General features: G+C 39.8%; 1 protein-coding gene across 1 annotated transcript in view; it reads left to right on the forward strand.

Annotated features, from left to right (window-relative positions):
- The first annotated feature begins 547 nt into the window (after positions 1–547).
- Positions 548–12329, forward strand: part of caln1 (calneuron 1) — a 188127-nt gene continuing 176345 nt past the window's right edge. The window contains exon 1 of the mRNA XM_060898012.1: positions 548–668. Within this exon, the coding sequence (XP_060753995.1) occupies positions 551–668 (118 nt within the window). The 5' untranslated portion in view covers positions 548–550. The remainder of the gene's footprint in view (positions 669–12329) is intronic.

Here is a 12329-nt window from a genome sequence, read left to right on the forward strand (position 1 = left end):
TGAAAACCCCAGTTTTAAGATCACACTCAAAAATCTTTATTAATTAAATTTTGATGGACATTATATTAATACAATTAAAATGTATTCAAATGATAGAAAAGCTCTTGGATCATGTTTTTAAAACAATATCTGTTCTTCCGTTTGCATAATTAATTGTAAATAAAAAATCAGAAAATTTGTGAGAATCCAATATAACGTAAAATAATTAGGGTTTATTTATTTATTTATTTATTTATTTATTTATTTATACATAAGTATAGAGTGACTGGAACTATTCTGGGCTTAAAACTAAGTCCTTTTAAAATATTTGTAATAGAATAATAATTAGTGGATTGTAATAGAATATTAGGGAAAAATGAGTTTTCAGTTTTCTCTAAAGTCACACTAAGAATGCTAATGAACACTGGCCTGGTTTCTTGGAATGAATGAATGAATGAATGAATGTTGGCCCATTTATGAAGCTTGTTTATTTCCAGATTCTACTGTGAGTTTACTGCAAGCATAATTACTAACTTTCACTCTGTTGTTTTCCACCATGGTTAGGGAGAAGATGCCCTTCCATCATGTGACGGCAGGTCTGCTGTATAAAGGCAACTATCTGAGCCGCTCTTTGTCTGAACACAGTGATAGCGACCAGCTGGCTAGCATCTCTGCAGAGGAACTGGATGGTGAGTGAAAATCATCACACACACAAACAAGTACTGGTCTCATACTCATCAAGGAATGTTCATTGATTTGTTCCATACATTTAAAGGTCTTCACGATAGTCAAATCAAGTCAGTTTATTTGTATAGCGCTTTTAACAACAGATAGTGTCACAAAGCAGCTTTAGAGAAAAGACTTTAACCACATGAACTAATTTTATCCCTAATAAATTTATTTATCCCTAATGAACAAGCCTAAGGCAACGGTTGCAAGGAAAAACTCCCTCAGACAACACGAGGAAGAAACCTTGAGAGGAACCAGACTCGAAAGAGAACCCATCCTCATTTGGGTGATAGCAGATAGTGTGATTATACAACCCCGATTCCAAAAAAGTTGGGACAAAGTACAAATTGTAAATAAAAACAGAATGCAATAATTTACAAATCTCAAAAACTGATATTGTATTCACAATAGAACATAGACAACATATCAAATGTCGAAAGTGAGACATTTTGAAATTTCATGCCAAATATTGGCTCATTTGAAATTTCATGACAGCAACACATCTCAAAAAAGATGGGATGGGGCAATAAGAGGCTGGAAAAGTTAAAGGTGTAAAAAAGGAACAGCTGGAGGACCAAATTGCAACTCATTAGGTCAATTGGCAATAAGTCATTAACATGACTGGGTATAAAAAGAGCATCTTGGAGTGGCAGCGGCTCTCAGAAGTAAAGATGGGAAGAGGATCACCAATCCCCCTAATTCTGCACCGACAAATAGTGGAGCAATATCAGAAAGGAGTTCGACAGTGTAAAATTGCAAAGAGTTTGAACACATCATCATCTACAGTGCCATACATGTCAACCTTTGGTCAATCAAACCTGTATAACCAACCTCCAAAATCCGTATTTCCCTTATAAAATCCGTATAAGATGCAAATTAAAATAATTTGCCTAAAATTTGAATGATAATTAACAATGATATATCCCAATTACTTTTTATTCAATATTAATAACAATAAACCTTCAGAATGAATACAAAGCTCCAATGTTTGACAAAAACGCAAAGTGTTATCAGTGTAGTTACGAAGGAAATACTTTGTTGTTTGGAGACAGGTTTCACCGAGCGGCTATTATGCACGAGACTTCATATTAGCCACAAAGTCAGGAAAATCTGTTCATAAAATTACGTTATAATGACCAAATACAATGAAAAGTATTTTTCCAGTCTCACCTGTGAAAAGTAATCCCATGTGATCTCGTTTGGATGGTAAACCTGTTGGTACAGTTAAATGCAGCACATGAATGAGGCATCTTTATTCTCGGCTACTGTCTAGACGCTATACCAGAGACGGTTGAAGAATCTCCACTTTGCCACATCCAATATGGCGGCGAGGATGACGTATGATTCTATGCAGAAGGCGGCGTCTATGTTTATATGTCTATGACTTCACGGTTGGCGGGATTCTCGCAATGCAGTGTGCGCATGATCAAAAGTGGAACGAAGTCTCGCTACCACAAGATAACGCGCGATTTCATAAGACTCTTTACTGGCTGTCTGTGGTGTACAGTACGTTTGTAAATGTTATGCGCTCTTTTATCATCGTGGGAATTGATTATAGCTCTAAATAAATATTGAAGTTTTTTTAAAGAATCCGTATAACTTTATTTATACACCCGTATACTACGTTTATTGAATCAAATCCATATAAAATACGGACATTACGTATAGGTTGACATGTATGCAGTGCATAATATCATCAAAAGATTCAGAGAATCTGGAAGAATCTCTGTGCGTAAGGCCGGAAAACCATACTGGGTGCCCGTGATCTTCGGGCCCTTAGACGGCACTGCATCACATACAGGCATGCTTCTGTATTGGAAATCACAAAATGGGCTCAGGAATATTTCCAGAGAACATTATTTGTGAACACAATTCACCGTGCCATTCGCCGTTGCCAGCTAAAACTCTATAGTTCAAAGAAGAAGCTGTATCTAAACATGATCCAGAAGTGCAGACGTCTTCTCTGGGCCAAGGCTCATTTAAAATGGACTGTGGCAAAGTGGAAAACTGTTCTGTGGTCAGACAAATCAAAATTTGAAGTTCTTTATGGAAATCAGGGACCCCGTGTCATTTGGACTAAAGAGGAGAAGGACGACCGGAGTTGTTATCAGCGCTCAGTTCAGAAGCCTGCATCTCTGATGGTATGGGGTTGTATTAGTGCGCCGTGGCTCAGTCGATTAAGGCGCCATACCATAAGTCCGGGGACCTGGGTTCGATTCCGACCCGAGGTCATTTCCCGATCCCTTCCCATCTCTCTCTCCTGCTCATTTCCTGTCTCTACACTGTCCTATCCAATAAAGGTGAAAAAAGCCCAAAAAAATCTTTAAAAGAAAACATTTGGCGCATCATAAAACGGAAGATACGACAAAAAAGACCTAAAACAGCTAGAATCCTACATTAGACAAGAATGGGTTAACATTCCTATCTCTAAACTTGAGCAACTTGTCTCCTCAGTCCCCAGACGTTTACAGACTGTTGTAAAGAGAAAAGGGGATGTCTCACAGTGGGAAACATGGCCTTGTCCCAACTTTTTTGAGATGTGTTGAAAATATTTATGTGTTCCATATAAAATATGGAATTTTGAAACTTCCACATCATTGCATTCCCTTTTTATTTACAATTTGTACTTTGTCCCAACTTTTTTGGAATCGGGGTTGTAAATAACTCACTTTTATAGCTGTGTCCTATATGGTAAAACCCGCGAGTTGGCCTAGTGGTTAGTGTGTCCGCCTCTTGACTGGGAGATCGCAAGTTCTACTCGTGGTTGGGTCATACCAAAGACCATCATAAAAATGGTACCTACTGCCATCTGGTGAGGTACGCTGCAATGCAGATGTGAGTAGGGAGTTAAAATCTTGCAGTTACCAAAGGACAAGCTCCCACTGTAACCCTAGCGATGTAATAGGCAAGAAGCCAACGGCTACAGAAACACAGATTGGTGCCACTCAATGTGGCTTAAGGGCCTGGTTAGTACTGGGATGGGAGACTGCCTGGGAAGACCAGGTCCTGGCACTGGAGGGACTTTGATATGGTCAAAAAGTGCAATTGTATAACCAAGAATCTACTGTATGTGAAAAGCTTTTGGCATTTGTTTATGCTCTACTGATCAAACAATTTCATACATATTATTCTCTGTCGCTCAGCGTATATTTTCCAGAGAATTTCTTTTATCAGCTCAGAGAGGCAATCAAATGAGCCCTACAAGTTTGAATTATTAATGTGTGTATAGAGCACTATGTCTCCCATGTCTCAACAGCTGGTTATATCTGGGAGGAACCCTGAGATGCTTACCGTAGTTTCCACAATTTTATTTTACATTAACAGCACACAGCATACAGAGTTCTTGTACGACCCTATATGGTCAAACGTACACCTGAGTACCGAACACTCATGGGCATTGGTCTACTGCTATCCTGACCTCCACTCCTCAGAAGGCTTCCACTAGATTTTGGAGCGTGGCTCATGAAGGCCTGGTGCACAGCCATCATTCCAAATCATCTCAAAGGTGTTCAGTGGGATTGAGGTCAGGGCTCTATGAAGACCACTTGAGTTCTTCCACAAAAAATCTTGGCAAACCACGTCTTCATAGAGTTTGCTTTGTGCACAGAGACATTGTCATGCTGGGATATGTTTTAGGTCCGTTAGGTCCAGTAAAGGGAAACTGTAATTCTACAGAATACAAGGACATCCTATACAATTGTGTGCTTCACGTTTTGTGGCAACAGTTTGGGGAATAACCACATCTGGTGTGATGGTCAGGGGTCCAACATCCATCCATCTATCCATTATCTGTAGCCGCTTATCCTGTCCAGGGTCGCAGGCAAGCTGGAGCCTATCCCAGCTGACTGTGGGCCAGAGGCAGGGTACACCATGGACAAGTCTCCATGTCATCACAGGGCGACACATAGAGACAGACAACCATTCACACTCACACTCACACCTACGGTCAATTTAGAGCCACCAATTAGCCTAACCTGCATGTCTTTGGACTGTGGGGGAAACCAGAGCACCCGGAGGAAACCCACACAGACACGGGGAGAACATGCAAACTCCACACAGAAAGGCCCTCGTCAGCTACTGGGCTCGAACCCAGAACCTTCTTACTGTGAGGAGACAGTGCGAACCACTATGGCTATTTACTACGCCACCACTACGCCTAGGGCTATTTACTGTATTTTTATTATTTACTGTTTATTGTTGGCTCTCAAACACATTAAAAAGGCAAGACACTCGTCCACTAATTAACTGTTGATGAGACACACTTGTTAATTGAAAAGCATTCCAGGTGACGACCTCATATATAATTAATAACTTAATTATTTTTTTATTATTTAGTTATTACTTAATAACTTAATATAATAATAACTTAAGCTGGTTAAGATGATGCCAATAGTGTGCAAAGCGTCATCAGGATAAACACTGGATACGCTGAAGAATTTAAAATATGAAACTTTTTTTCACATTTTTTTGTTTACCACATAATTCCAAATACGTTCCATATGTAATAGTTTTGATGTCTTCAGTATTGTTCTACAATGTAGAAAATAGTGTGTATATATATATATATATATATATATATATATATATATATATATATATACACACACAGTGTCTTGCAAAAGTATTCATCCCCCTTGGTGTTTGTCCTGTTTTGTTGCATTACAAGCTGGAATTAAAATGGATATTTGGGGGGTTAGCATCATTTGATTTACAAAACATGCCTACAACTTTAAAGGTGCAAATTGTTGTTTTATCGTGACACAAACAATAATTAAGATGAAAAAACAGAAATCTGGAGTGTGCATAGGTATTCACCACCCCAAAGTCAATACTTCGTAGAGCCACCTTTTTGCTGCAATTACAGCTGCAAGTCTCTTGGGGTATGTCTCTATTAGCTTAGCACATCTAGCCACTGGGATTTTTGCCCATTCCTCAAGGCAAAACTGCTCCAACTCCTTCAAGTTAGATGGGTTGCATTGGTGTACAGTAATCTTCAAGTTATGCCACCGATTCCCAATTGGATTGAGGTCTGGGCTTTGACTCGGCCATTCCAAGACATTTAAATGTTTCCCTTTAAACCACTCCAGTGTAGCTTTAGCAGCATGTTTAGGGTCATTGTCCTGCTGGAATGTGAACCTTCGTCCCAGTCTCAAACCACTGGCTGACTCAAACAGGTTTTCCTCTAGAATTGCCCTGTATTTAGTGCCATCCATCTGAAGGATGACCAGTCCTGACCAGCTTTCCTGTCCCTGCAGATGAAAAACATCCCCACAGCATGATGCTGCCACCACCATGCTTCACTGTAGGAATGGTGTTCTCAGGGTGATGGGTTTGCATCACACATGACATTTCCTATGATGGCCAAAAAAATCAAATTTAGTCTCATCTGATCAGACAATCTTCTTCCATGTGTTTGAGGAGTCTGCCACATGCTGTTGGGCAAACTCCAAATGTGTTTTCTTAAACAATGGCTTTTTTCTGGCCACTCTTCCATAAAGCCCCACTCTATGGAGTATAAGGCCTAAAGTGGTCCTATGGACAGATACTCCCATCTCTGCTGTGGCTCTTTGCAGCTCCTTCAGTGTTATCGTTGGTGTCTTTGTTGAATCTCTGATTAATGCCCTACTTGTCCAGTCTGTGAGTTTTGGTGGGTGACCTTCTCTTTTCAGGTTTGTAGTGGTACCATATTCTTTCCATTTTGCTATAATGGATTTAATGGAGCTCCCTGGGATATTCAAAGTTTGAGATATTTTTTATAACCCAACCCTGATCTATACTTCACCACAACTTTGTCTCTGACCTGTTTGGAGGCTCCATGTTGCTTGTTTAGTAGTGTTGCAGAGTCAGGGTCCTTCCAGAACAGGTCGATTTATACAGACATTATGTGACAGATCATGTGACACAGGTGGATCTTAATCAACTAATTATGTGACTTATGAAGTGAATTGGTTGGACCAGCTCTTATTTAGGGGTTTCATATGAAAGGGGGTGAATACTTATGCACACTTCAGATTTCTGTTTTTTCATCTTATTGTTTGTGTCACAATAAAACAACAATGTGCACCTTTAAAGGTGTAGGCATGTTGTGTAAGTCAAATGGTGCTAACCCTCCAAAAATCCATTTTAATTCCAGCTTGTAATACGACAAAACAGGACAAACACTAATGTGTGTGTGTGTGTGTGTGTGTGTGTGTGTGTGTGTGTGCGTGCGTGCGTGCGTGCGTGCGTGCGTGCATGTGTGTGTGCATTTCTAAAGATTTGTTCTAATTTTCAGACTGAACTTGTCCTGTTTTATTGGCAGATAATTCAGCTTCTTTCTAAAAATAAATGCTTGAAATAAGAGAATCACCTTCCAATTGAGCAGGAAAATTTAAACCTTGAATTTAGTACACATGTATTAATAATCTAAGATTTGTTATGAAATATATTTGACTCTCAAGATACTTTCCCTTGCTAAGATCTCATTTTATGCAGTGAAGCAGAGCTTGTCTTCATCATAACTCCAGTATACACTAACAAAAAATATATTTACTTAAATTATGAAATGGAAAATGAATAAATGGACTTCAAGAAGAAATATTCAGAGATTTTACATCTCATATCTTCATAAAGGGAATTTCAAAAGATTTGTGAAGTGCTTCATACATTGTTCTATTGTTATTGTTGTTATTGTCTATATCAAAATGAAACGTACCATATAAATCTTTTATTTCTAATCTCAGAATTGTGATGAATTACAAAAGTGGAACAGATTTAGAGACATTATATGAAATCATTATTATAATAAGTAGCTGTACCATCGATTCTCTTATTCACTGCCACTGATCTGAATCTCTCAGTGACCTCACTGTGCTACTGTTTTTTTTGTGCGCTTTGTTCCATACTTTAAAAAAAAAAACTTATAGAAATGTGCAGTGTCAGCCTGATGTCACATCACAGCCTATTGTAAACCAGCCTTTATAGAGGAACTGCATTTGAGAATTGTGTTCAGACCAGCCTCAGACACAGACAGTCACTCAATACTCTGACTCATCGATGCCACTTTTATATATATATACACACACACACACACACACACACACACACACACACACACACACACACACACACAGTGGATATAAAAAGTGTACACACCCTGTTAAAATCATCGGTTTTTCTGATGTAAAAAAAAAAATGAGACCATGATAAATAATTTTAAAACTTTTCCTACCTTTAATGTGACCTATAACCTGTACAATTCAATTGAAAAACAAACAAATCTGTTAGGGGGAAAAACATAAAAAATAAAAACCATACAATAAGCTGGTTGCAGGCGGCATGGTGGTGTAGTGGTTAGCGCTGCCGCCTCACAGCAAGAAGGTCTGGGTTCGAGCCCCGGGGCCGGCGAGGGCCTTTCTGTGTGGAGTTTGCATGTTCTCCCCGTGTCCGCGTGGGTTTCCTCCGGGTGCTCCGGTTTCCCCCACAGTCCAAAGACATGCAGGTTAGGTTAACTGGTGACTCTAAACTGACTGTAGGTGTGAATGTGAGTGTGAATGGTTGTCTGTGTCTATGTGTCAGCCCTGTGATGACCTGGCGACTTGTCCAGGGTGTACCCCGCCTTTCACCCGAAGTCAGCTGGGATAGGATCCAGCTTGCCTGCGACCCTGTAGAGCAGGATAAAGTGGCTACAGATAATGAGATGAGATGAGCTGGTTGCATAAGTGTGCACACCCTTGAACTAATATTTTGTTGAAGCACCTTTTGATTTAATTACAGCATTCAGTCTTTTTGGGTCAGAGTCTATCAGCCTGCCACATCTAAAACTGGCAATATTTGCCCACTCTTCCTTGCAAAAGCGCTCCAAATCTGTCAGATTGCGAGGGCGTCTCTTGGGCACAGCCTTCTTCAGGTCACCTCACAGATTTTCAATTGGATTTAGGTTTGGGATGTGGCTGGGCCATTCCAAAACTTTTTTGGGGTCATCGTCATGCTGAAAGATGAAATTCCTCTTCATCTTCAGCTTTCTAGCAGACACCTGAAGGTTTTGGGCCAAAATTGACTGGTATTTAGAACTGTTCATAATTCCCTCCACCTTAACTAAAGCCCCTGTTCCAGCTAAAGAAAAACAATCCCAAAACCTGATGCTGCCACCACCATGCTTCACTGTGGGTATGGTCTTCTTTTGGTGATGCGCAGTGTTGTTTTTGCGCCAAACATACCTTTTGGAGTTGTGGCCAAAAAGTTCAACCTTGGTTTCATCAGACCATAACACATTTTCCCACATGCTTTTGGGAGAGTTGATGTTTTTTTTTTTTGCAAAATTTAGCCGGACCTGGATGTTTTTCTTTGACCCTACCTCATAGTCCAGACATATAGAGAATACAGGAGATTGTTGTCACATGTAATACACAACCAGTACTTGCCAGAAATTCCTGCAGCTCCTTCAGTGTTGCTGTAGGCCTCTCGGCAGCCTCCCTGACCAGTTTTCATCTTGTCTTTCCATCAATTTTGGAGGGATGTCCAGTTCTCAGTAATGTCACTGTTGTGCCATATTTTCTCCACTTCTTGATGACTGTCTTCACTGTGCTCCATGGTATATCTAATGCCATGGAAATGTTTTTGTACCCTTCTCCTGACTGATACCTTTCCATGAGATCCCTTTGATGCTTTGTAAGCTCTCTGTGAACCCTGGCTTTTGCTGGAGGATGGAACTGAGTAAATGTCTGAACTTTATTTGGGGATAATCAGAGTCATTTTAACTGATGGCAGGTGTGAACCCAAAAAGACTGAATGCTGTAATTAAATCAAAAGGTGTGTCAACAAAGTATTAGTTTAAGGGTGTGTACACTTCTGCAACCAGCTTCATCTCATCTCATTATCTCTAGCTGCTTTATCCTGTTCTACAGGGTCGCAGGCAAACTGGATCCTATCCCAGCTGACTACGGGTGAAAGGCGGGGTACACCCTGGACAAATTGCCAGGTCATCACAGGGCTGACACATAGACACAGACAACCATTCACACTCACATTCACACCTACGGTCAATTTAGAGTCACCAGTTAACCTAACCTGCATGTCTTTGGACTGTGGGGGAAACCGGAGCACCCAGAGGAAACCCACACAGACACAGAGAGAGCATGCAAACTCCACACAGAAAGGCCCTCGCCGGCCACGGGGCTCGAACCCAGACCTTCTTGCTGTGAGGCGGCAGCGCTAACCACTACACCACTGTGCCGCCTGCAACCAGCTTATTGTACGTTTTTTATTTTTTATGTTTTTCCCCCTAACAGATTTGTTTGTTTTTCAATTGAATTGTACAGGTTATAGGTCACATTAAAGGTGGGAAAAGTTTAGAAATTATTTATCGTGGTCTCATTTTTTTTACATCAGAAAAACCGATCGTTTTTGCTTATTTTGTGCTCAAATTGAATCTGTATTGAAGGGATGCATGCAATTTTTTTCCAAGTGGAAAGAAGTCCTGGCTGCAAAAATGTGAAAACCCCAGTTTTAAGATCACACTCAAAAATCTTTATTAATAAAATTTTGATGGACATTATATTAATACAATTAAAATGTATTCAAATGATGGAAAAGCTCTTGGATCATGTTTTTAAAACAATATCTGTTCTTCAAAAAAAAAAAAAAAAAAAAAAAAAAAAAATATATATATATATATATATATTAGTGCTGTCAAAAATGTCGCGTTATTAACGTGTTAACTTGACTCAATTTTAACGGCGATAATTTTTTTATCGCGAGATTAACGCTCTGTGACATGATGCCACGCCCCGCACAGCCAGAGTCCTCTGCTCTCCCCCGAAGAGCCACGGTGCTCGGCTTACAGTAGGTTTCGTTTTCCCATCGGCCGCTCCAGCCCCACTTTGCAGTGGCTGTGACAAGACGTGTTATGCTCTGCAATAAAAAAAAAAAACATTGGTACAACCAGTGTTCGAACTGTGCCGATATTTTCGGGGGGTCCCTTTTTTTCCTTTGGGGGGTGCTTGCGCTTGTCTCAGAGTGCAGATCTCCATCACGCGCTCACTTCGGATATGCAAATGCTTCCCGTTACTATGCTATGTCAATAAACATCATTTTGCCAATATTTTAGAGACCCCCCAACATTTCCCAAATCATGTTTTCAAGGGATCTCATGTCTGTTTCAGGGGATCTCGGATCCCCCGTGTACCCCGTAGTTCAAACGGTGAGCAAGCCCATTCACTTTTTTATGCTGATAAGAGAATTACAATGGTTTTTCATGTGACAAAAATGTGCGATTAAATTGCGATTAATCACGAGTTAACTATGACAGTCGCGACATTAATCGCGATTAAATATTTTAATCGCTTGACAGCACTAATATATATATATATAAAAGTGGCATCGATGAGTCAGGGTATTGAGTGACTGTCTGTGTCTGAGGCTGGTCTGAACACAATTCTCAAATGCAGTTCCTCTATAAAGGCTGGTTTACAATAGGCTGTGATGTGACATCAGGCTGACACTGCACATTTCTATAAGATTTTTTTTTTTTAAGTATGGAACAAAGTGCACAAAAAAAACAGTAGCACAGTGAGGTTACTGAGAGATTCAGACTTAAATAAGGGTGTGTACACTTTTTATATCCACTGTGTGTGTATATATGTACTATATATGAGCAAAAATAAATCTAATGCTTTTGTGCAGACACACTTGCCAGAACAGTAATACATCGAATGTTTTACTGGTCGGCTCTAATCGCTGGTTTTATATCAGAGGATTCGGAGGTTTTTCCGATGATGTGTAGAAAACTTACATTATATTTCAAGTGGATATGATGATGCGGAGATCAGGGCAACTCAGGGTGTTACTATAAATACGGCACTTAACATTTAGGAAATGGTTTAAGGCTTAGTAGCTGTGTGGATAATTGGTTTCACATTTAACTCAGACTGCACTGAGAAGATTGTTAGATAAGAAATACTTGAAAATACTTTTAATCTGTTTCCATGCTGAAAATCACTGAATGTGTTTACAGTGAAGTACGTGAAGTGGATATTTCACAAGTTTGTTAGTCGGTGTTGGTGTACTTTTATTAATCATGTGAGACATTACTGGCATTGCTAGCACAGTTGCAATAGCATTTAATAACAGAACAAAAGTAATGTACGGTATGTCTCAAACATCAGGGATAACAGTCAGGTTTCACTGTAATCCCCTAAAAACTAAAATGACTGCATACAGCAAGTAGCAGTGGTCAAAAGATCTTTCTTTCAAGCACAAGTGTTTAAAATATAAAATAAAATCATAGAGTCGCTTCTCATAAAGACAGAATTAAAGCCATGAAGAATTCACCATGTCCAAATACACTCACCGGCCACTTTATTAGGAACACCCATCCACCTGCAGCGGTTTTCTGCAGTTCTCTAATCAGCCAATCTCTTGACAGCAGCACAGTGCAGCAAGTCATGCAGATACAGATCAAGAGCTTCAGTTAATGTTCACAATGTTCAAACATCAGAATGGGAAAAACTGTGATCTCAAAGTGTGACTTTCTTTCACTGTGGCATGGGTATTGGTTTGAGCCAGATGGAACATGAAGGTTTGAGTATTTCAGAAACTGCTGATTTCCTGGGGTTTTCACACACAGCAGTCTCTAGAGTTTA

Source organism: Neoarius graeffei, chromosome 17 (assembly GCF_027579695.1).
Source record: "Neoarius graeffei isolate fNeoGra1 chromosome 17, fNeoGra1.pri, whole genome shotgun sequence".
Classification (NCBI taxonomy): Eukaryota; Metazoa; Chordata; class Actinopteri; order Siluriformes; family Ariidae; genus Neoarius; species Neoarius graeffei.